This window comes from Xiphophorus maculatus, chromosome 23 (genome assembly GCF_002775205.1).
Source record: "Xiphophorus maculatus strain JP 163 A chromosome 23, X_maculatus-5.0-male, whole genome shotgun sequence".
NCBI lineage: Eukaryota > Metazoa > Chordata > Actinopteri > Cyprinodontiformes > Poeciliidae > Xiphophorus > Xiphophorus maculatus.
The window spans coordinates 1201949-1228046 of record NC_036465.1 but is presented as its reverse complement, the minus strand read 5'-3'; the positions used below and the strand labels follow the sequence as shown (position 1 = coordinate 1228046).

Here is a 26098-nt window from a genome sequence, read left to right as displayed (position 1 = left end):
AGCTAACAAAGTGCTATACCAACATGGTATTTAGCATAAGCTAACAATAAAGCACTATACCAACATGATATTTAGCAGAAGCTAACAATAAAGCACTGTACCAACATTATAATTAGCATAAGCTAACAATAAAGCACTATACCAACATGATATTTAGCAGAAGCTAACAACAAAGCACTGTACCAACATTATATTTAGCATATGCTAACAATAAAATGCTATACCAACATGGTATTTAGCATAAGCTAACAATAAAACACTGTACCAACATGGTATTTAGCATAAGCTAACAATAAAGTGCTGTACCAACCTGGTATTTAGCATAAGCTAACAATGAAGTGCTACACTAACATGGTATTTAGCTTAAGCTAACAATAAAGCATTGTACCAACATGGTATTTAGCATAAGCTAACAATAAAGTGCTATACCAATATGGTATTTAGCATAAGCTAGCAATAAAATGCTATACCATCATGGTATTTAGCATAAGCTAACAATAAAGCGCTGTACCAACATTATATTTAGCATATGCTAACAATAAAGCACTGTACCAACATGGTATTTAGCATAAGCTAACAATAAAATGCTATACCAACATGGTATTTAGCATAAGCTAACAGTAACATGCTACACCAACATGGTATTTAGCAGAAGCTAACAATAAAGTGCTATACCAACATGGTATTTAGCATAAGCTAACAATAAAGCACTGTACCAACATGGTATTTAGCATATGCTAACAATAAAGTGCTATACCAACATGGTATTTAGCTTAAGCTAACAATAAAGCACTGTACCAACATGGTATTTAGCATAAACTAACAATAAAGCGCTGTATCAACATGATATTTAGCAGAAGCTAACAATAAAATGCTATACCAACATGGTATTTAGCTTAAGCTAACAATAAAGCACTGTACCAACATGGTATTTAGCATAAACTAACAATAAAGCGCTGTATCAACATGGTATTTAGCATAGGCTAACAATAAAGTGCTACACTAACATGGTATTTAGCATAAGCTAACTATAAAGCGCTGTACCAACATTATATTTAGCATATGCTAACAATAAAGCACTGTACCAACATGGTATTTAGCATAAGCTAACAATAAAATGCTATACCAACATGGTATTTAGCATAAGCTAACAGTAACGTGCTACACCAACATGGTATTTAGCAGAAGCTAACAATAAAGCGCTGTACCAACATGGTATTTAGTATAAGCTAATAATAAAGCACTATACCAACATGGTATTTAGCATAAGCTAACAATAAAGCACTACACCAACATGGTATTTAGCAGAAACGTACAATAAAGTGCTACACTAACATGGTATTTAGCGTAAGCTAATAATAAAGCACTATACCAACATGGTATTTAGCATGAGCTAACAATAAAATGCTACACCAACATGGTATTTAGCAGAAACTTACAATAAAGTGCTATACCAACATGGTATTTAGCAGAAGCTAACAATAAAGTGCTATACCAACATGGTATTTAGCATAAGCTAACAATAAAGTGCTACACTAACATGGTATTTAGTTTAAGCTAACAATAAAGCACTGTACCAACATGGTATTTAGCATAAGCTAACAATAAAGGCTTGTACCAACATGGTATTTAGCATAAGCTAACAATAAGATGCTAAACCAACATGGTATTTAGCATAAGCTAACAATAAGGTGCTATACCAACATGATAATTACTGAAAGCTAAGGTGCTATGCCAAGATATTTAGCAGACACCCACCCGTTTGACAGGAGAGAACATGAGGAGGCCTTCAAAACAATTCATGTGATTTTACATGTCTGTTTATTTAACTACCTTAGCTGCTTGTTCATGTAAAGGTCGTAGGAAGGTTAGTAGGTTGTTTGTTAACCAGATTGTCATGTTTTTCACAGAACCCAAAGTAAGATAATAATTGTTTCTCATGTCTTGTGGTTAAATAAGGTGATATTATTTAAGCCCAGTTTGCTGTGTTATGGTGGAGCAGGTCTTTTAAAATGACTTTCAGAACATTGCTAAGTCAACTTGAAAACGATATCTGACAGAATCCGGCTGTCACCGCCTCAGACCAACACTTTCCTGACTCCCTATCACCTGTCCTCTTGAAATTAATCCTTAATTTAGTTTGTCTCTGTCGCGTTGCTGCACTGTCACATGACACCAAACTATATTTAAATGACTGGTAGAACAAACAGACATGTTGTCTTACAGAAGTATCAACGCTTCTATTTAAAACATCTGCTTTCGTTTTTGCAAAACAAATGTTGCAATTAAAAGAAGTGTTAGCATTTTCAGATAAGGGAGTTCTTTTTCTTCCTTTTTTGCTACCAAATTTGTTTTATTTCACACCATTTCTTTACAGCTGCACCACAAAATGAATCTCATTGTCTTTGCATTTATGTTGTCTTACAGTAAAATCCTTTCCTTTGGTTGGATTTGGTCTTGAATCTTGTCTCTCGTTTCTCTCCTCAGATCACAGAGTTGTTGGATGATGAGAAGTGCGAAGCAGAATGTGAAGAACTGCCGCAGGACGGGGAGGAAGGACCCGCCGCCTCCGACTCACACAGCCACACCGACGACGACCGCAGAGCCAGGTGAGACTGAATCTAACAAAGAGCCGAGCATCAAACCCTGAGGGACGCCACAGATGAGTGAAGCGTTAGAACAGAGCGCTTCATCCTGTAAAAGCTTTTTTTGCTCTGTTATGATTTGAACTACAAATCGCAGCTTTAAGCAACAAACAAACCATACAAACTTGACCTTCATCTCTATAAAATAATAATTTCATTCCTAACTTTTAATTCCACAGTTATGATAAAAAAAAGGTGACCTCAGATCAATTTCCAGGTTTTTAAAGCTTAAACAACGTGTTCCTTACCAAGTTCTAAAATTCTTTAAATCTAAGATCACATAAAAATAGATGTTTTATGTAAAAAGACAAATACACCCCACAAACCCTTTATTTGTATAAAAAGCTGCTCTTTTTCTTATTTTGATTGGCTGTTATTAATTTCATATTCTAAATTTGAGATTTTCACCATTAACTAAAAATGAGTTAATATTAACCTTTTGTATGTTGTTTAATATCAAATCTTTTATTTTGAGGTACTTGTTTATTTCCTTAAGCTCTTTAAGTTCTGAGGAAATATTTAATTTCTGTCTCCATGCCAACGCAGAAAAGCTAAAAAATATTTCCATTTAAACCCAGAGGTGTAAATATTTGGTTATGAGTCAATTTTAGAATCTTTATGAGAAGTTGTAGCGCTCATATTTGGCCTGTAGGTGGCGATGATATTGGCATTAACAACACTTTGTTTAATCTTATTTAAATCTTAAGTTTAAAATCATCTATTTGCTTTTTTAAGCTTTTTTCACCAAAATCACAGTTTTTTTTTAGATGAGAGGTGGAAAAGCAGTAGAAAGTGTCGATTCATCAGACACTGACTTGTCTGATGAATCGAACAGATGTCTGAATTCCCCGTCAGAGGAAGTCTGCAGCAGTTCAGATGTTATGTCAGCCGGCAGGTTGTCTAACGACACCGGAGGACTAACTTTCACCAGGCGGTAAAAAATGAGCTGCAGGTGGATGGAAATAAAAGTGACCCGCTGAAGTTCTCAATACTGACACTGCAGTTGTGAGCTGAAGGCGGTCCAGCACAGTTAGGCCCTATTTTATAAATACCCCAGAAAATTTCAGATTTAGCAAGAAGTTTCTGATAGGAAATGAGGCGAGCGTCTCTCTACTAGGGTTTCCAAAATAACCCGTCTCAAAATAATCAATACTATAAAAAAATAAAATAATTCTGACACTTATTTGTGTCAGAAATCAATAGAAGTAGATTTATTTTAATAAAGCTGCCTTCTATTCCCAGGTGTAATACAGACATTTCAACTTCTGAGTCGGAAAAACCAACTGGGCATTTAGCCGCTGTGTAGCCTGACCCGATCAAAACAAAAAGCTTTAAACTCTGCTTACATGGAGAGAAACCCCCATTAGCCTGCTGTTAGCATGGTCAGGAAGTACTTTCCCTCTGACGCAGACAGACAAGAGATGCTGAGGGATGCTGCATGATAGCTGTGCTAACGCTACAAGCGAAAGCTACAACTCTGAGGTTTAAATCAACTTAAAAAGCTTAGAAACTCCTGAATCTGCAGAGGTGAAGCACGATGCTTCCTGGATGACATAAGCTAACGCTAACAGTTTAAATATTAGCTTCATGGACACAAAGAGCTTATTGACGGTCTGAAAATCGCTCCGCTCCTTTCTGTTACGCTACGAAATGTTAATCAGTTGGCTACTAAATAATGAAGCAGCAAAACAAACCAGAGCATCGTACCTGCTGCTGCAGGTGATCAGTAGAGAAAACATTCTGACAATTACTGTAAGGCAACAGTTGTACGTCTGAATACATCCGCATGGACCAAATCCATTAGTTAGCTAATGCTACAAGCATTAGCTAAACCCAAAATTCATGTCTGCTTTGAAACACAATTTATTTCAGTGCAGAATGATAACTTGTAATAAATAATTGCAGAACAATCAATAACCCTTCTGTAAAGGATTCAATTAACACTCAAGACTTTTGATTTATTTATGTATTTAAAATAAATAATGACTTAATTCTCACCTGCTTAGTGTTTTTTCTCTAATGATCTGGTATCAAGTATTTTTGTTTTAGTATCTGAATTGGTTTGAAATGTTGGTGTGATGACAGAAAGTGCAATAAGTTTAATATTTTAAAGTCTTTGAGATCGTTGAGTCTTGGAGTGGCTGACCTTCATCTCAGATGAAGTCGTCCTCCAGTGACTCAACATGTTGTTTGTTGACTGTTTGACGGACAGCACCGGCTGCCCTCTTCATCGCCTGCAGTAACAGCCTCTGACAGCTAACACACGCGTTAGCGCCTGAAGGCCTTCGCTCCTTTTACATCTATATATAAGCGCTGGTATTTCTTCTCTGGTGACCAGCCTGGAAGCGTCGCTGTCTGTGGAAAGTATTGTTGAGGAAGAATCCCAAGAACAGGAGAAACAAAACTCCCAGTGAGGAAGAGGAGAGGATGAAGCCAGCCATCAGTTTATTGATTTGCAGGGTGAGTGGAGGAGGCGCCAGTAAACCGTCTCACCAGGCAGATATTACCCATCATGCAGCTCGTAAAGTCTCTTGATCTGAGACAGTCTGCACCTTATTTTTATGTGGGTGTTTGTTTATTGGTCCGTACGTCCGCTGAGGCTTTTTGCAGCACCTGGACTAAACGGGAACAAACACAGGCTGGCGTCCCAGGCATGTTCAGGATTCACCTGTTTCTGCCTCCCGCTCACACATCCTCGTTCTTCCTGTCAAAGCAGCAACAGTTGTGTCTCTAAACAAGATGGAGCTAAGAAAAGATTAGCTTTTTGTAGCTTATGAAATATGGTCGTTTATAGTTTATAGAAACTATAAAACAGATTGATGGGGAATCTTTTCGATTCAAAGCCATTACTCATGATGATTTCTGCTTCAGTCTCTCGGTGTTTGAACGATCCTCCTGATCTGTCCCAGTCTGAACGACAGATGGAGACGTTAAAGAGTCTTCTCCGCTCCCTCCCTGCATCCTCCATGTTTTTATGAAGTGGTCCCAGAGAGAGCGCCACCTGTCTGCAGACAGCGTCCTCCAGCGTTGACGTTTCCATCCATGTTATTTGGTGGAGAATCGTGAAAAATGCCGATGAACTTTATGTGGCCTGTGGATACAGAAAGTTGATAGTGGAGGCAGAGGAAGCGGCGCATCGTAACTTTCCTTAACCTGCAGGCTTTGAGAAAACAGCCAGATCCTGAAATCACCTCAGAGAAACGACCTCAGCTCAAAATCACAACATTTAAACGTTTTACTGGAGACTGAATGAAGTTCAGATTCTTCTTCTGGGTTTATTAAACTGCAGCTTACATTCTGTGGCTGTGATTATTTTAGTACTAAATTTAATTACTGTCATGTTTTGATAACTTTGGTGATTTGATTTTCCTAAATAAGCTTCATGATTCCCACGCAGAAACTCACATTTATCTGCTTTGTTTTTCTTCTTACCTTTTGTTTAGATGCAAGTAAAAAAGATTAAATGGCTCCATAAGTGCTGGATTTGTACAAGTACAAGCTTTAACATATTTAAAATCACTTTGTGTTCCTATTGTGAATTATTTTATTGTACATTTCTCCTGATATTAATGACACAGTGTCTCTTGGTGGCCACAGAGGAGATGTTACTATAAAAACTATAACTATTGATTTTTTACTAATTTCTCTTCCTGCTGTGTTTTTGTGATTATTTCTGCCTGGATTTACTGATTTTTTTTCTTCTTTTTTTTTTGCAATTTAGAAAAAAAATGCTTTTAAAGCTGCAAATTGTATTATTTGCTTTCGCCATGATATGGTTTTATAGAAAGGTTGAAATTGCTGCACATAACCTTAACAGAATTATAACATAACTAATATTTAAGGTTCAAATAATATTTTTAAGTAACTTGTTGAAATAGATGCAAATAAAATAATATTGTGAGAAGTGTTTAAAGCGCAAAAGAGGAATTTAAGTCAACATTAACTGTATAAGCAGTACCAGAGCATAGATTTTGAGCTGCACACAACATGCTGAATATTCCCATTTACATGTTGAATTAGTCTGTTTTTATTAGATTTTTGTATCTTTTAGTTTTTTTGATGAGTCATATAATTAAACTATGACTCAGGTCTGAACACAAATCGCTCTAAAAATAAAACCCCGTAGCTTTAAGCTGGAGAAGAGTCATATTTACTGAACAAAGTGTTTTTTAAATGATTGTTTCTGTTTGTATCTTCCTTCCTCTCTTTGTCTCGGTGATCTCTTGTTGTGCGTCTGTCTCTGTCTGCTCTGTATTTTATTAAATCTCTTAATGCATTTGATGATCAGTCGCCGGTTAGAGGATGAAGGCGGTTTGGTTCTGGTGTAGTGTGTATTTTAAAGCGGCTCTACTCCGCCCAGCGGACCCTGCAGGAACCGCTGACTTTCTATTCATCACTGACAGGAAGCCCCTCCCCCTCTGCTTCATCCCTCCTCCCTATTGGCTGCTGGCCCCAGCCTCCGCCGTCCCATTGGCCCTCCTCAGGCTGTTGCATGGTTACATCAGGAGCTCCGGCTGTTTACTGCAGCACTTTTCAGAGAGCAGACTGAGACGACCTCTCTCTCTCTCTCGCACACACACACACACACACTCGGGCCACATTATGCACCCAGGTGATGCTGTGGACCTGCTGGTTCTGACTCTGGCGCCGCAAAGCGCTCGGCTTGGATAACCCGGCAGAAGAAACCAGAAGTCGGGTTGGATCGGATCGGGTTCGACTCCAGAAGAATAAAAGCAGACGATTTTTTTCTAAGCCGGTCAGCAAAAAAAACAAAGAAACTTCGAGAAACGAGCCGAGTCTTGACATTGACACACCTACAGGGTGGACCCGGTTCTGGCATAAAAGGGCAGATCAGCCTGAGAGGAAACCCGGCTGGAAACATGAGGATGGCCTGTGACGTCCTGCTGCAGAGGTAAACAGCAGCTTTACGTAACTCCTCTGGGTTGGATGGACGGATGGATGGACGGACGGACGGATGGACGGATGGACGGATGGACGGATGGATGGATGGATGGATGGATGGATGGATGGATGGATGGATGGATGGATGGATGGATGGGCTCACAGAAAGTCGGTTTGTTGATTCATCCAGATGAAAAGGAATTTGAAGCAGAACCACAGGAAGTGAGCCGGTTGTGGTCGTTGCTCCAGTGAGGCTCTTCTTCTCTCAGCAGCTCCATGTTATGTAAAACCGCCTGAGGTGCATCATTTATTATTTAACATTTTCATGTCAGACAAACTGTGAATAAATCTCTAATCAGCTCCAGAATCTGCTGAAATTAAAAGCTAAATCATCACCAGACAGTGAAGCAGAGAGTTTCTTACATTCTTGGTTTGGATTGTGTTTATATAATTTCCTCCTTTCAAATGTTTAGATGAATTTTTTCTCGTTTCTGGGAACAGACTTCAAGGTTTGTAGCTGTTTATGGAAACATTAAGTTCTGCTGACGATAACAGTGCAAGTAAGTTTGAGTTTTTGTCAACTGCAGGAGTTCAGGAGAGAAAAGGAAAGACATTTAGTTAAATGTGGTTTGAAGGAGGTTGGGATGAGCAGATGGGATAACCAAGCCACGTTTTAGGCTAAATCTGCCCCAGGAGCTGCTGGGTAAACGTCGGCATCACGTTTGTTGGGCTGAACGGAGAGCGAGCCGAGCGAGCTGTGAAAACGAGCCGGTGTGTTTCCTGGGCTGCAGCCTGGCCGTGTGTTTGGTGAAGTGCTGCAGTCTGGTCCCGTCCAGCCAGATCTCAGCAGGCAGATGTTGTGCTGACAGCAGCACTTCTGCAAATTAAACTTCCTGCTACCGCGCGCACGCACACACACACGCACACACACACACACACGCACTCTCTCTCTCTTTCTTTCATTCACGCTGCTCCCTCTGTCCATCCATTGAAACAGTAACTCTCCTCTTTTCTAAATGTTTCTGAAGGAACTACAATCATCTGCAGATGTTTCCCGTTTCAGTAATTTGTGTTTTTATTGGTGTTTTTCTGACTAACCTGCTTTAGGTGCAGCTGCTGCTAGACGGGTCCTGAATGTTGTTTAGTTTGGTTAGTTGTGTTTGGACCAAACATGGTGGAGGTTTGTGGTTCTGATCCATTTATTGGGCAGGAGGAACCTAAAGATCCCTGATCAGAGCCGATCAAGGGAAAACAGGCTGATTTATTGTTAAATTGATCATTTGATCGATCGGCGCTCCCTCATCATTCATACTGTCTCCAGACAGATGAAGTCAACCAGAGGCGTCCAAACGTTTTGCCTTGATGGAAAATGTAACATTTTACTGATAACATACAAAAACTGGTTTTGGTGCCTTTTTAAATTTTATCTGCTTAATAATAAACTAAATAACTTAAATGTTATTAAAATTAACAAAATAGTCATATTTTTGTGGAAAACTGACATTTTTGTAAGATTTAAGGAAAAGTAGGATTGTGGTTCTCAGAAACATCGTTAATAAATGGGAATCTATTTTTGTACCACGTATTTTTTTAAAGACGTTACTATTCTGTAAAAAATATTTAGAGAATATTTCCCTGAAAGATGGAAACGTCCAGGCCAGGTTTGAACTCAGAGGACCGCCCAGATGCTTCAGAGGGCCCCCGTTGGCCCCAGGGCCACACTTTGGACCCCCGATATAAACATAATCCATATCCTGATGAGTAATCTGGTGAAACCTCCTGAATCTGTTCAGATAAAACTTAAAGGAAGCTGTTGATGGTGAAAATGGCTAAAATTGAGAAAGTTTACTCATTAGAAAGGACCTTGAAGGAAAAACTGACCCAGTAACTCTGATAAAAGCAGATTAGCTTCCTGTTGGGTTCCTTCAAAGCGTTGAGGTGTGATTCTTTAAGATGTCACAGGATCTTATCTCTGTTTCTTATCTCTAATCCGACTGCTTGGCGTTCGTCTGAAGAGCGGCTGCATGTTTGCTAAAGCACGGTTGTTAGTTTTAGGTCAGCTTAAAGTCGGGTGGACATGCAGTCTGCTAGCTGAGCTGCTAGCCGTGAATGTGCCCTGAAGGGGCATTTACCACCGAATGAGCTTAAGGATGTGGCAACACCTGGATGCAGGTTTGACCAACCAGTTGGACAGAAACTGGCTCAAAGGCTCAAAGGCAGCCACAGAGCGATCCAGGCTAAAGCTTAAACCAAACTGAGAGCTGCTGCAAAACCAAGTTCACTGAGAAAGAAGCTTGGAAAAGTCAAACTTAAGGTTTTTCTCCCAATCCCGACAGGAACCTCAGAGACCGTAACAGGAAGGAGTCTGTGGAGGATTGTTGCTGAACTTATTAAAGAAACCCAATGAAGTCAGAGTACATGGAGTAAGTCAGGTTTCTGCAGCTGTTACAGCAGCTGGCGGTGAATAGTTCTGGGTTCATGTGACGTACCGGATGTCCAGCAGGTTCATGTGGCGACTGAGTTGAACAGCCAGCAAAACCGCTTCATTCTCCACCACCTTCAGGTTTCTGCTGCATCCAGTCATGAAACGTGCAGCTTTCCTTTTCCTGCAGGAGCAAAACATTCAGATCAAAATGAATCTCCTGCTGGGAAAAACTCTACAACAGTTTGGCTGAAGTTGAGTTTTACAATGAACCGGGTTTTTATCTGTTTCCCAAACACAAGCCTAAAGAAAATTTTGAAACAGTTGTAGAAACAAACAGTGAAAGTCAGTATCTGTGTATTAAGAGAGGACTAGCAACGCAGAGTGAGTCAGACTTCCTGTGGCGCAGCGTTAATTTCTCCCAGAGTTCAGGACCGATCCTGAGAAAGTCTCCTTTGAGTTTTCTCTTTGTGTTGGTGATTTAAGTTCTGCAAAAGGTCGTCTCTTCATGATTCCACTTTAATCTTTCCAGCAGTTTCTGTGTGATCTTATCTGCCCTTCAGCGTCCTGCAGAAAGGTCTCTGGTGTCCGAGAACATGGAGTCCGTGTTGCGTAAGAACGCAGCGGCGGCGTTTGGTGGGAGCGGCAGGAACAGCCGCCTTGTTCAGGCTCCCAGGGACACGATGGTGTAAGATTAGATCCTATCTCAGAACGGGCCGCGGCATTTATGCAACATCCTGAAGGGCCTTCAAAGATCTATTGTTGGAGGCGGAGTCCCTCAGGGCGCGTCTCAGTCAGATGTTATCAGCCGGTCGCAGGGACAGCTGGTTCTGTCTGAAGAACGGGTCAGCGCGGTGACCAGCAGGAAGAGAGACGCACACCGTGGATGCTCGGTCTAGTCAAAGTTCTGACAGACAGAACTGAATTACTCAATTACATTTTCATCAGTAACTTTTTGGAAAAAACAAAAAAACTTTTACTACGCTGTACTTTTTACTTTTACCTGAGTAATTTTACTATGAAGTTTTTCTACTCTTGAGTAAAATTTCTGGATTTTCTTCCCACTGAATGAAAACGAAGCAGAAATCCACCAGACAGACGCACGCCTGCAGCTTCGGTTCAAGTTTCAGAAGTTTTTATTTAAAAAGTTTCTTTTACCAGATTCTGTTATTTATTGTTACTTATATAAATTATTCGTCCTTAAAATACCAACATTTCCACTTAACTTTATATTTTTGTCCGTCTGATGATGTAATTTTTAAATATTGGATGATTGATAATTCAGTACTTGAGTAACTTTTTACCAAATACTTTTCATTCTTTAGTAAAATTATGTTGAAGTAGTTTTGCTTTTACTTTAGCAGCTTTTTTGAGATTTAGATGAAAAACAGTCGAGAAGAATAAACATAAAAGTTATTATCGTTCTCCACTTTTTTATTTTTCTCTTTTGTGGCTCCATTGTCCCTTATATGTAAATATGCTGACAGGAAAGGGGAAGGAGAGGGGGGAAGACATGCGGTAAATATCGCCGGGTCCGGGAATCGAACCCGCGCCGGCCGCGTTGAGGACTCAAGGCCTCCAAACGTGGGTTTGAGGAGGCTGCTGGCTGCTGGCCTTGTGTCCTCTACGCCACCACAGCACGCCCCACGTTCTCCACGTTTTAATAATTCAAATTATTGATCTTTCTGCTGCCCTTGAAGTGTGTGATTGTGTCTTACAGCTTCTCACACACACACACACACACACTCTCTCTCTCTCCTGTATCAGATCCAGCAGAAGTCCAGTCTAAATAACTCAGAACGGCGGCGCCGTCTCATTTCTGTTGCCTTCACTCGGTCCAAGTCGGATCCGTTTCTGACCCGATTCTCATCAGATTTATTAGCGATAGTTTCTGTTTGGACTCGTTGGGTCCACGGCTGCTGCAGATTCTCCAGAGGAACTTCCTGTCCTAACCTCTCTGTCCTTCCTCCTCTGCAGCTCCCACCTCTCCCCCATGTCCATCCTGCCTGCTGACTCTGCTGAGTAAGTCCGCTCTCCACACTCACACTGTTCTCTGCAACCTGACGTTCTCACCTCCAAAGCTCTGACCAGGTCACAATATTGGTCCTCTGAGTGATGAATGAAAGTGTCTCCAGAGATGAAGGCAGGCGGCAGGATGTGAAGGAGGAGATGAGGAGGCTGCTGGCTGCTGGCCTTGTGTTTTCTTTCCAAAGCTCAACTAAAGCGTTTTGCACAGCTTGTTAGTTTTTAGCCTCAGGTTGGTGGCAGGCAGATTCTTCACTGCATGGGATTATGGAAAACATTTTCTGTGATGAAACAAGCTCATATTATGGGGTATTATTTTAATAATCCAAACTTAGAGAAATTAAACACACATTAGTATTAATAATAATAATAATAACAGAGTTATTAGAAGAGCTTTCTGTGTCCAATAATATTGGGTTAAGTGTTACAGAGAAGTGGAGCCATCAACAAGCCTCTGGTATTTTTCTGGTTGGATATTTGGCCCCACAGCATGATGCTGCAACCACCGTGCCTGATAGTTGCACTGCAAAAACACAAAACCTTACAGCATATCTTTGTCTAGTTTCTAGTGCAAATATCTTAATAAACCTGAAACACAACAAAACTAACTTACAAGTAACTTTTCAGCAGATATTGCAGTTTGTTTAAGTCAATAATTACTTGTTCCATTAGCAGATTTTCTCACTTATAACAAGACATTTTCCTACATTATAAGTAAATTAATCTGCCGGTGGAACTAGTACTGGTGTTTTATTTCAAGTGTACTAAAATATTTACAGTAGAAACTAGACAAAGACACTTGGTAAGATTTTGTGTTTTTGCAGAGTTACAAGTAACTTTTCATCAAGAAATAGGAACTTGTTTTAAGTCAATAATTTCTTAATATTGATTAATAATTACTAATTCTACTGGCAGATTGTTTCAGTTAAAACATGGAAAAATATATATTTTTTAATTTCCCCTTTGGGATCAACAAAGTATATTTGAATTTGTTAAAAGTGAAATAGAACTGGGTTGCTAGGTAACGGGCTGGGCTTGGCGGGAGTTGCTAGGTAACAGGGGTTGCTAGGTAACGGTGCAGTGCCAGTTGAATGTGAAATAAGTGAAATAATCTGCCAGTCAAACTTGTACTTCTTGGTCAACATTGAGGGATTATTGACTGAAAACAAAAACTCCCACATCCTGATAAAACTTTACCTGTAAATCAACTTTGTCTTATTTCTAGTGTAATAAACTAAACAGAAACACTTGGTAAGGTTTGGTGTTTTCCAGTGAACTCCAGCAGTTTCATGTTGATTTAGCCGTTAGCCCGGATCGTTTGAGACGTCTGGCTCAGGGTGTTAAAGCTTTGTTGGCTCTGGTGGCCTTTATTTGAAAGTACAGGAAACGGGGTAATGAGAGAGGGGGAAGACATCGCCGGGCCGGGAATCGAACCTGCGACCACCGCCACCAGGACTAAGGCCTCAATACGTGGGTCGTGCTTTTGCCGCTACGCCACCACAGCGCCCTCAGTTTGGCGTAGTTAAAGTAAACTCACATGAAGCCTCTCGACCTGCAGTCCTGTTTAAATTGTCTTATCAGAGAAAACGAGAGAAACTTCAGATAAAACTACAACTCTGCTTCCATCTGTCAAATATAATTCAACATTCACACAGTGAACAAAATTAAAGTTTAAATCACTGAAAAACTTGCTAATAAAAGTGATTTTTGTGTTTTTCAGGATAATTCAGAGAACCATCAGGGCTGCAGTGGAGCAGCATTTCTTTGAGCTGAAAACCAACATCAGCAAGAGGTACGAGGCAAGCACTCCATTATTTTAGTAATTGATTATTAAATCGATTATTCTGTTTAAAAAATGCCACGTTGTGCAGATTTTTTATTTAAGCACCTTGGTTGTTTTCATACGATATTATAAAAACATTAAAAGATAAACAGAAGGAAGCTCATGGAAACACCAGGCCTCGTCTGGAGAAAAGCTCTAGGATCAGATGAGACAGAATTTGGCATAAAATGATTTAAAAAAAGAGAAGCTAGACTGTGAACACTGTGAAGCACGGTGATGGCAGCATCATGCTGTTAAACGATGATTAAAGTTTTATTCATTTATTTATTTATAACTAACTTTTGCTTCCAGTTTAACATTTTTTATTGTTTTTATTCCCAGGATGAGTCCCTCCGAGCCTGAAGAGCAGGGTTGCCATGACGACGAGGAGGAAGAGGAAGAACAGCAAACTGACGCCGAGGACAGTCCCTGCGACGCAGAGAGGGAGACCCCGCTCGAACAGAGCGAGCAGCAGCTGAGCGAGAGCGACGCAGAGGTCAGCATCGTTTTCAGTTTGACGCCAAAAACAGAAAATCTCCTCTGGACTCAATCTGGAATTACAGAAAACACACACTCACACACGCCCACACACACACACACACACACACACACTCACCCACACACACACACACTAACAGAAAACCACAGCGTTATTCCAGCCGTCAGACATCCAGACTCCGCCGGTTCACCTCCAGTCCTTGACTCCACAGTTCAGATAGTTTGTAGATAAATTTAGAGAGAGGACAAAGTGTCTCCGCTGCCTGGACGTCTCGTCCTCTCGCACATTTAAAGCTCAGCGTTTCTCTGACCAGCTTTTCTGCGCTGCTGGCCCTTTAAATCCCCATCTACCATTTTTATTTCTTACTGATATTACAAGGTTACAGTTGCAATTTTAGGAGAATAAAGTAGTTATTTTACGAGAACTCCTACATGAAAACTAGCAAAAATGAAGTGAGGAATGTTGAGCATCTTGTGAAGTTACACTTTATCTTCCAGAGATTAGAAAATATTTCATCTTTTAACACATCAGCAACAAAGTATTACCAGCAAACCTTTGGTAATACTGTGAAACTTTTATTTAGAAGAAAGGATTTTAGCCTGAGCTGCTCACAGCAGATCCAGTTTTAATGACTGCTTATACTTTTTATGATTATTCTGTTACAGTTTCCTTGTTTTGTATTTATTGCTTCTGTAACCTTTGTTTTTAGCAGGATAAATTAAACATTGTAAAGAGACAGCAGATGAAAAATAGTAATTCTGGAAATTTGCAGAAATGTCAATGTTTCTACCAAAAACAAAAAGATCTTGACAACATTTCTTATTAAAATGATGTTTTTCTTTTAGTTTGAAGACATTTTTCTGGTAAAATTGTGTATTCATTCTGCTAATGTTACTACTTTATACAGAGAATTATCTTGCAGCTCAAAGAAGGCATTACTGAAATAAAAGCCACTTTGGAAAATATTTGTAATTTCTATTTTTCAGGAAAGAGAGCGAATTGGATCTGATATAAAAAAAATTGAGTTTTAATTCTTAAGCCATATAAAATACACATAATTATTTCACTCTATATTTATTGTTTTATTTAAATAATAAATACAGTGACACAACCATGCACATTTTTAAATGAATAAGTTTTTTAATTTGATTTTATAAAATTTATTGGTACATTAATTTCATAACACATTTGGATTTGATTATCTTATGAAAAAGCTACGTTTAGTTTTTTTCTGTTTTGTGAGGATTGTCAGAATCATCTGTCGACCCCCAGCTAGCGTCTCGCGACCCACCGGTGGCCCTCGACCCCCATTTTGATTTGCCAGCATCAGCAGAACAGATGATTTCTGACTTACAGGTTTTAAAAAGCAGCTAAAGTTTAAATCATAACTGACGTCTTTGTGTTTTTCTTGACAATGTTTCCAGATGATCAGGGTTTCGGTTTGTTTCGGTTTGATTTGGTTCGTCCCGCTCCGTTCCGGAGGAAGTGAAACGTCTGAATTGGGATTCACCCAGCGATGGTGGACTCCCAGCAGAGTTTGCTTTCTGTTCTTCACTTCTCGCCTCTTCTGCTTCTGGAAAGCTTCGTGATCAAACCGTCGCTGTTTGTCGTTTTTCCCCCAGAATTCAGTGGGAGCCGGCGGCGTGGAGGAGAGCTCAGGAATGGATCTGGATCCAGAAGCTGCCAAAGATGCTGGGAAGAACTTCAACACTGCCAGGTGACCAGATCGAGTTTCTACTTCCTGTTGCTGCTTTTAATGCACCAAACGTCTCAGCATTTATGTTTTTATTAGAATTACAAAACTGTTTTCATTTTTAGCTGATCAACAGTCACAGTTCTCTAGACATGATCTGTAAATTATTGTAGATTTAAAACAATAACAGATTTTACAGGAAAAAAGATAAAAACACCAATAAACCATATCCTACACTTTTCATTTGATCGTATTTTTCTAGATTTATTTTCTTTATATCAACAAAAATTGTGTTGCTGATCAATAAGTTATTGCAATAAACAATAATGTTGTTGTTTTGACACCATTTTCAAGTAATTTCATAATAAGGGCTTAATAGTAATTATGAGAACACATTCTCAAAGATCAATAAACTTTAAATCCATCGGAGAAACTGAAACTGGAAAACATAAAAAAACAAAACAACAAATAAAATGAATTATGAAGAATCTGTAAACAAAGTGGTCCTTAAAAAAAGTTTAGTTGAGACCAAACTGAAGACTTTATCATCCAGTTCATGGAAGAAAAGAGAAAAACGATTAACCAAGGAAATGTAAGTTATTCTGCTTTAATTTATCATGTGATTTATTGATTTATTGATTATTCTGACAAGGCCTACCAAGAACAGTATATGGCTCATCCTTGCATCATTTTGAAAAGTTTATTAAACGTCTGCAGTTTAGTAAAACTGTTTATGATCAATTTTACTAATAAATTAAATGAAAATTAAAGCAAAATATTAAAAATGCCACCAAATGTAGTTTTCTTCTGAATTAATTTCTCTGAACTAAATTTCTGGATCATTTTCCACCTGCTGTGTTTGTTTTTAATCTGTGACTCTTCCTCAGCTGGTCCAGTCGGTCTGGAGGCGAACATGTGACGGGTCGTCACACGGAGGAACAGAAATCACAGCTGAAGTCGTTTTTTAAGTTTTGTTTTGATGATTTGTTTGGTGTCACCCGTCAGGCAGGACAATCAGCCGCTGGACGCCATGGAGCAGACGGTCACCATCCGCTGCGTAAGTAGCAGGAAGACGTTCAGGTTTCTGGGAACGTTTTACCTCCACGGCTGGGAGATAAACTTTCTCATTTTAATCAGACATAAAAGATGTTAAAACTGGATTTATAAAACCAAAGATACCATAAAAACAGCAACATCTCTGCTGTGGTTTAGAGCAGGAGCCTCCAGCAGATTCTAGCCAGTATTTTTGTTTAGTTTCTAGTGAGAATGTTTAGTATTCAAAACTAACTTCTTAATACATTTTAGTTTGTTTTAAGTCAATCATTCCTTAAGTAATATTTTTTTAAGTCTTAGTTCCAGTGGCAGATGTTTTTCTTGTAATGTGGTTTAATTTCAATTTGGGATAAATAAAGTAGTTTTAAATTTCAATTTGTTAGAAGTGAAAAAATCTGCTGCTGGAACGAGAACTAGGGTTTGGCTGGGGTTGCTAGGTGACCGTCGGGGCTTGGCTGGGGTTGCTAGGTAACGGTCGGGGCTTGGCTGGGGTTGCTAGGTGACCGTCGGGGCTTGGCTGGGGTTGCTAGGTGACGGTCGGGGCTTGGCTGGGGTTGCTAGGTAACGGTCGGGGCTTGGCTGGGGTTGCTAGGTGACGGTCGGGGCTTGGCTGGGGTTGCTAGGTGACGGTCGGGGCTTGGCTGGGGTTGCTAGGTGACGGTCGGGGCTTGGCTGGGGTTGCTAGGTGACGGTCGGGGCTTGGCTGGGGTTGCTAGGTGACGGTCGGGGCTTGGCTGGGGTTGCTAGGTGACGGCGCAGAGCCAGTTGATTGTGAAATAACTGAAATAATCTGCCAATGGAACTAGCTCCATTTTATCCATAGAAAGGAATTATTGGATTAAAAGAAACTATTTCATCCTGTTGAAAAGTTTCTTGTAAGTTATTTTTTTTACTTATTTCATGTTAAGATATCTGCACTAGAAATTAGACAAAATTACTTCCTACAGTTTGGTGTTTTTGCAGTGCATTTGTTTGTCTATATACATATTTAAATATATATTTCTATTTAAATTTCAATGTTATGTCTTTAAATACACAATATAAATCCAACATTTAACAAATTGATAAAAGGAGGCATAAAATGATGTATTTCAGTCAGAAATAAACAGATTTGGTGCTTTTGCATTTCAGTTATTTTATATAAATATATATAAATTAAAAGACATTATTTCTACTGTGTGTTTAGGCAGCTTCTTTATTTCAGTTGTATTTTAATCATGTTTGAATAAAAAGTAATGGCTTAATAAAGGCACTGATGTTAAAAAAGTGATAATTTTCATAAAATACAGAAATTGTAACATAATGAATTTTTGTTCATTTCTGACTAAAATTAATTATTTTCAGCCTCATTTTAACAATGTGTTACATATTATATTCATGTTAATCTATATTTAAAGACACAACTTTGAATTTCAAACAGACTTGATGTCTTATTAATCTCATGACCCCTGTCAGGAACCGCCATGCCCGCTGTGAGGCCCACGACCCCCACTTTGAAAACCTCGGGTTAAAACCAAAAACTCTGTTGCTGTCTTGCTGCTCCTGAATTCATTTCCAAGCTTTGGCAGTTAAATGTTTCCGTATATTAATTGATTTATTCTGTTTGTTTCTCCTTCCTGACTGGCTCTGTGTTCTTGGTTCTGATTGGTCCGTCTCTCCTCCCAGGACTCTGATTCGTTCGGCTGCGATCAGAACGCCAACACCAGCGAGGCCAACAGGAACCGCCTGTCGCCGTGCCAACCAAGCTCCGCCCCCCACAGCCCCCACCTCCAGCTGTTCCCAGATGACCGGTGGGAGGGTAGGTTCCCAGAAATGCCCCGGATTATTAGTCTAATCCAGATTTTAATCCAGTTTGATTATCATGAAGTTCAGAAACTCCTGACATCATTTGTCTGGTTTTAAAGTGAATGGAGTTTTAGTTCTGATCCTCTTGCATACGGTGACGCTCTGTGTCCACTTTGCTCATGAAAGTCCAGATAAACAGAGGACTGAGTGCAGAGCCCTGAGGGACGCCTCCTCCAAACGCTGCTTTCTGTAACTCTGATATGATTTTGTTGCATTTTCTGAATCACTAGGTAAAGATTGGATCTCTGGGATCCTCTTTGGTAGAAAACAGCTGATTTCTGCTGCTTTGCTTCTTCATGGAACAAAAGTTATTTTCAGTGATTAATTTTTATGTTGAGTTTTTGGACATTTTCTGGTTAGAAAGGTGTGAATCTGACATTTCAGTTTGTTGAATGAATGTCGCTGTGTGATGATCTCACGGCTCCATCTCTCTTCCTCCTCCTCTTCTTCTTCTGCCCGTCCGAACAGCGTCACCCCTTTCCCATCTCCACCTCCCTCCCATCGACTTCTCATGTATGCACCTGCAGAAAGAAGGCCAAGGTAAGTTAGCTGCTTCATGTCCACCGATTCACCCACCGCCCTCCCTGTCACCGCCTCTCAACGGTTGCCATGGCGACCGCACAGGAAGCATGTTCAGAGCCTTTCTGACGGTTGGGATAATGCCGGGCTCCACTCTGCCTGCAGCTGCCACTTTAACGGCCTCCTCTTCCTCTCAGCTTGTTAGCTTAGCGCTAACGCTAGGTGGGCTTAGCGTCAACCTGCACGTCGCTGAGGAGGAGCTACTCACGGTTGTTCAGATGTAGCTCGCCACGCTGTTTGCTGTAGGAGAGAGTTAGAGGTTTGATGTTTCCATAAACGTTTCTGATGTTGACCCGGATTCTCTTCCAGATCCGGTTCCGGCGTTCAAATCCTGGCAGGATGACACGGACAGCGGCGAGGCGCAGCTGTCGCCGCTGGCCGGACGCATGGTTCCGCTGCCGCTGGAGGACGACGGCGAGGAGGACGACGGCGACGGACTGCAGGACGACTCGCCGTCCTCTTCGCGCTCGCACCCGCACATCCTGGCCCGCCGCTTCCTGGACTTCGGAGCGCACAGCACCCAGCGCTTCCTGCAGCAGGACGCGGACGCTGCCTCGCCCTGCAAGGCGCAGCGGTACGACCAGAACCGCCGCTGCTGTTTGGACCCGTCAAACATGGCGGCGCTGACCCAAACTTGTCTCTTCAGGCCGCGGCGCGCGTCGTTCGGATCCAGGGAGGCCATGAGGGGAGATTCGGTGACCCATCAGCTCAGCAAGAAGCTGCAGCATCTGAAGAAGAAAATCAAACAGTTTGAGGAGCAATTCGAGAAGGAGAGGAACTACAAGGTAGCGTTAGCGTCTCTCCGTTTAGGCTTTGTAATCCCCAGAGTGACCTTTCCTCTGCGCTGACCGGACCCGGTCCAGAAACACAAACAGAACCGCCTTACTGCCACTGTAGCTCCTGACGTGACCTCTTGACCTTTCTCTGCAGCCGTCTCACGCAGACAAGGCAGCTAACCCCAAAGTCCTCAAGTGGATGACCGACCTGACGAAGATCCGCCGACAGATTAAAGGTAGAACGGAGCGCTGTGAGTGTGTGTGGGCGTGTGTGTGTGTGTGTGGGCGTGTCGGGTTCGTCCCCTCTAACAGCAGCATGTTGCCGCTCTAACGTGAGCAGCCATGTTGGCGTTGCCGTGGCTCCCACCCTTCAGTGTGCCAGTGCGTCCTTGTGAACCCGTGACCTCTGGGATGACCTCAGTTTGGCGAAGCAACGACCTCTGACTCCCACGCAGTCTGGACCCGGGGTGTACAAACTTTCTGTCGCAGGGACCAAAATCATCGGCTCAAAATGACATTTTGAAAAAATAAAATCACCAAAAATGATTAATTTTTCTGGCAATAATCTAAACATGAACTGTTTTTAATTTAAACGGATCAAACCCAGAAATAATCGTTAGTCACTGAAAAGGAAAAAAACTTTAATCTGAGAATTTTGACTTTAATCTACAATAACCAAAATTATTTGCAGAAATGTTGCTGAGAACTTTATTGTTTAACTTCCAGGTTGAGTGTAAGAAACATTTCAAAACAAAATTTTGTTTTATTTTATTTTGTCCCTGTTGTGGAGTGTAGGATAATATCACACTATGTTATTAATAACAGTAATAAATGTTGTGTTTAAATCCTGTTGTTGTTTCGGACTCGACTGAACAAATATTTCATCTTTTCTTGGCCATAAAACTGGATCCAGTTCAGCCTTCGTTTGAAAACACTTCCTGTTTTCTGCTGAGTCAGCGAGTCCTAGTTACCATGACAACGCTTTGTGTGGCGTCTAACATCTTTCTAAGCAGATTTTATTTTTTGTCCTAATTTATTCTTAAACTGCGGAAAGACCGCAGAAACTGAGTCCACAAATGTCCCCGGCGCCGCGGTTTGAGCACCCCCGGTCTCATTGATTGAATATTGATCGTTTTGTTGCTTTCGCCGGGCTGATCAGATCCCAGGACCCTCGCACGCCGCTCCTCCGATCACGGAGGGCGCAGAGGCTAAAAGCGTTTCTCTGTTTCAAACCAATAAATCAATAAATCGATCAATAACTCGAGCAACCGCTCTCCACTTTCCTCCTTCCATTGCCCAACGACCGATTGATTGATTGATTGGCCACCAGGACGCCAGCACCTCCTTTCCCCCAGAAGCTCGCTGAGGCACCAGGCTTTGCTCCATTCACACAGACGCCACGCTGCCCCCCCTTCCTCTTCCTCCTCTTCCTCACCCCCACACCTTGCTCCCTCCCCCCCCCTCCTCCCCGCCTCAGCCTCTAGACCGTTTCACCTCAGTAAGTACAACCCCCCCAGTAAGTAGACGTTCTGAATACTTCCCACAGTCACGGCCTGGTGTTACTGGTGTTACTGGTGTTACTGGTGTGTTTGCCGTCCAACCAGCATGTTGACTTGAGTGATGAATGGAGAGATGAGTATTTAGTGAACCTTAAAGGAAACCGTCTCTGTGACCAAGGAAAGGAAAAACTCTTCAGTTTCTGTTTTTTTAAAATCTGAAAAGTGTGGCATGCTTTTTATTTCAACCCCACTTTGAGTCAGAACTGCCTCAAACTTCCTCTGAGTTTATCTGCAGTTCAGTCAGGATGGATGGAGAACAACAGTTTTCAACAGCTGGACTTTAACTAGGCCGCCCTAACAGGATCTGCTTCCATCTGAAGCGTCAGAACCGACTTTCAGCTAATTTAGATAGATAGATAAATCTTTATTGTCATTGTCACAAGAACAACGAAATTTAAAAGTAATCCATTAATCATTAACTGATGACAGAAAGGCTATTTGCTGAAAGAAGAACATCATTAAGCCAAAACTACAAAAAATATAAACATTTTTCATTTAAGATGAAATAAAGTCTGTTTTAGCATAAACGCCTTTAGTGCAGCTTTAGCTTCAGATTCAAATTCTGGGGAAAAAAAAGTTTATTAATCACCTTTTATTCCAATTATTAATAAAAAATACTCATCCAGGGGCGTGCCGTGGTGGCGGACGGGTCAGCGAGACCCACATTCAGGCAATGTGGCCTCGACGCGGCCGCCGCGGGTTCGACTCCCGGACCCGACGACGTTTACCGCATGTCTCCCTCCTCTGCTTCCCCCTTTCCTGTCAGTCTACTTTGAAAAAAGGGACACTAGAGCCCACGATTAAAAAATAATAATCATCCAATCAGCTCTACAAATAAATGATCAAACTTTAACTAAATGATTCTATTTTAGTTCAGAATTAAGAAGTGATTCTTTTCACATCATTTTTGTACTAATAATAAAATGAACTTAAGTGGTTAAATAAAAAATCTGCTGAATTTTATCCAACTAATAATCATAAAATAATCGTTAGCTGCAGCGCTGATCTCTCCACACTTTTCAGATTTTTAAAAACATTTTAAGTTCATAATTTTTAGAGTAACATCGGATCCTGTCCAGTCGGTCCAGAAAACGGTTCCAAGGTTCCCGTGTGGATCCTAACTCTTCTTCATGTGTTCTCGTCCTCCAGACGCCAAACACTGTGCGGAGAGCGAGCTGGGCCCGCAGACCCGTCCCCGTAGCAACACCCTCCCCAAGAGCTTCGGCTCCACGCTGGAGCAGGGCCACGATGCGGCGGGGGAGGTCCGGGGCCCGCGCCCCACCAAAGAAGAAACACTGGAGCTGATCCAGCGCCGCGTCAAAGGGAAGCGGCAGGAGGACGGCTGGCCGGACGACATCAAGGTAACCAGCTCAGCATATTTTACATGAACATGTTGCCAGTTCATGAAAGAGGTGGCATCTCTTTGTTTTGGTAATTTAACAGGATTAAAGGCTGAAACGATATTAAATAAGTTGTAGTACCGAGTCACACCACAGGGTGGCAGTGCTTCAAAAAAAATGATGATATTTGCAGAAATTAACACATTCAGTGAGAAAACATCTGTTCATTATGTTAAAATAACAGTTTGTTTTGCTGGGCCATCATGTCTAACGTGAATTAAGATTCTTTTAATAACTGATAAGTTTATAAGATCCTGGTTTAAATGGTGTTTCTGCAGAAGATGACCAAAGAGCAGCTGTCCTGTGAGAAGATGGTCCTTCAGAAGAACCTGCTGCACTACGAAGGCCTCCATGGTCGACCCGTAAGTCCGTCCTGCTGCCGCACCGCCGCCGCCGGCTGCTGCTGCATGACGGCGTGTTTCTGTGATCAGGTGACCAGAGAGGAGCGGCTGGTGGTGAAGCCTCTCTACGACCGCTACAGGCTGGTCAAGCAGATGCTGGCGAGAGTCAGCATCAGTCCGGTAACGGTAAGGCCGCCTCCGACCGCCGACGCCCGTCAGCGCTCCGCCGCTAACGCCCGTCCTCCGCTCCAGGTGTCTCCCTCCAGCAAGAGGCGCAGCCAGACCCTCCAGCCAATCATCGAGGGAGAAACCGCTCACTTCTGGGAAATCAAAGAGGAGGAAGAGGAGGAGCAGAAAGGCGGCGAGGAAGAGGAGAAGGAGGAGAGGGAAGAAGAGGAAGACGACGAGGAGGAGGGCGAGAGCAGCGGCGGAGAGATGCAGAGCTCCGAGGTCATCATGGCCTTGGAGGCCGTGACCCCGAGCGGCGAGTCGGTGAGGAGCCAACCGGACGGGCTGAGCAACAAGATGGAGGAAGGATCCGGGCGGCTGGCGCTGGACCTGCGCCTGTCCAGCTCCAACGCCTCGTCCATGTAAGGACCTGCTCGAAAAATGGTTTCACCTTTTTATGAGATCGATCTCCTCCAGCCAATCAGAGCCAGGAGGCGGGGCTTAGCGCTGTCCATTAACCACATGCTATGCTAGCTGCAGTGTAGCAAGGAGCTACGTTTTTTCAACAAATATGTAAAAAAATCTTTTTTATGAAAGTTACAATGAGAAAAACTTTTCAAATACTAAAATAGTCTGAATTACTTAGAGACTGTTGGTTTAACCACCTGCTGACTCCATTTCCCATGATCCTCCAGGCCAGAGCTGCTGGAACAGCTGTGGAAAGCCAGATCAGAGAAGAAGAAACTGAGAAAGACGATCCGAGAGTTTGAGGAAGATTTCTATCAGCATAACGGGAGGTAAGTGAAGCGACGCGTTTGTTCGTTGCCCGCACCCGCAGGAAGAGCTGAGCGCCGCCATCTTGTTTTCCTCCATCCTGCAGGAATGTCCAGAAGGAGGACCGGGTGCCGATGCTGGAGAAGTACCGCGAGTACAAGCGGATCAAGGCCAAGCTCCGCCTCCTGGAGGTCCTCATCAGCAAACAGGATTCCTCCAAGTCCATCTAAGTTTCTGTCGGATAACCGCTGTCATCGCACACGGCGCCACCTGCAGGACGCCACCATGAACCCTTCATCAACAACACTTCACATGTTGAGGGAAAAACAAAACATTTTCAGACGTTATTTTATGGTTTGCAGAGAAACTTTGGGAAATCTTCCTGTTTGTTCGTGTTCTGTTGGGTTTGCTTCATCACACTGCCGGAGTAGCGGGGAGGGGAGCGACTTCCTGCTGGCAGGTCGAACGAGACGCAGGAGGCTGGAGGAACTTCTCCGAGTTTCAGTTTGTGGCGCAGAGTGCTGGGAGGGGCAGGAAGGGTTAGATGTAAAAAATGTTATTTGCACAGCATTCCCAGAATGCAGCCCCTCTGTTGTTTCCATTTGTATTTCTAGAAATTAAGCACTACTTCTATACAAATATCAATATACTGTACATAAAACCAGAAAAAATGAATGTCAGACATGTTTAAATTATTTCACAGTTGGCCCCTTTTAGGTTTATTATATGTGTGATGTTTTTTTATTATCCATACTGCTAATGTTCCTACATTAACCTTTTGTATGTAACCCCAACATGTCGTCGCTCTGTGTAATATAAGCTAATATAGCAGTACTGTAGTCGGCTTGCATGGCAGCACAGATCTTATCCAACACCAACTGTTCTCATTATTTGTGCCATGAAGAAGCAGCAATAATAAAAGTTTGCATCAGACATATTTTAACACGTTTCAGCTCCGTGTGTCAATATTTTCCGACATTAAAAAGTGTTTTTGACTCGTCAGAAAACATTCTGGTCTCTTAAATGTTTCTTTCTCACCACAGCAGAGTGGAGAAACTCCCACGCTGTTTCACACTCACCGGTTTCTCCAGGAATCCACAGAAAATATTTCTCTGCAAAGGTTGCACATTTAGTCAGCTATTAATATTCAATACTTTACTCTTTCTTTAGCTCTCACATTTTTTAAAAACAATAAAGGTTTAATTTGTGGAAATAAAATGTCTAGCTTGCTACATAAGTTCTGCTGTTTTCTTTTTTTTTTTACCTCTGAACTGTTTAACATTTGATACTTGTATTATTGCCCTCTGGTGGAGAAACGAAGTACTGCATATACAAAGACTAAATAATACTTGAAGAAATGCTACAAAAGTATCTTTCCAATTTTGCTGACCAAGATGGAGCACAAAAAATGATACAAAAGTTGAGAAAACCTGGGAGTTGTTTCGACTAAAATATTAGTTTTTGTCAGAAAAGGGTCAGTTTAAAAATATTGTATAAATTAACGGCATTCTGGTGTTAGAACAAGTTCTGATCTAAAACAATGGAAAGGTCTGTTGCCACTTCTGTGAACATGGCGGGTTAAAAACTACGAAAAA

At 41.6% G+C, this 26098-nt stretch overlaps 1 protein-coding gene across 5 annotated transcripts in view; it reads left to right on the top strand.

Moving 5' to 3' along the window:
• The window catches only part of fam13b (family with sequence similarity 13 member B), a 54058-nt gene extending 28553 nt beyond the window's left edge, over positions 1–25505 (top strand). The window contains exons 7-23 of one of the 5 annotated variants that reach the window (XM_023328157.1): positions 2488–2609; positions 11947–11991; positions 13715–13786; positions 14159–14312; positions 15938–16032; positions 17014–17065; positions 18727–18859; positions 19375–19446; positions 19795–20059; positions 20132–20270; positions 20416–20497; positions 22970–23181; positions 23499–23582; positions 23652–23747; positions 23814–24151; positions 24425–24526; positions 24610–25505. In XM_023328157.1, coding sequence (XP_023183925.1) covers positions 2488–2609; positions 11947–11991; positions 13715–13786; positions 14159–14312; positions 15938–16032; positions 17014–17065; positions 18727–18859; positions 19375–19446; positions 19795–20059; positions 20132–20270; positions 20416–20497; positions 22970–23181; positions 23499–23582; positions 23652–23747; positions 23814–24151; positions 24425–24526; positions 24610–24733 — 2187 coding nt within the window. In that variant the 3' untranslated portion in view covers positions 24734–25505. Of the gene's footprint in view, positions 1–2487; positions 2610–11946; positions 11992–13714; positions 13787–14158; positions 14313–15937; positions 16033–17013; positions 17066–18726; positions 18860–19374; positions 19447–19794; positions 20060–20131; positions 20271–20415; positions 20498–22969; positions 23182–23498; positions 24152–24424; positions 24527–24609 lie in introns of all 5 variants that reach the window. The other 4 variants (XM_023328155.1, XM_023328154.1, XM_023328153.1 and 1 more) reach the window with 4 other exon arrangements.
• Positions 25506–26098: the final 593 nt, after the last annotated feature.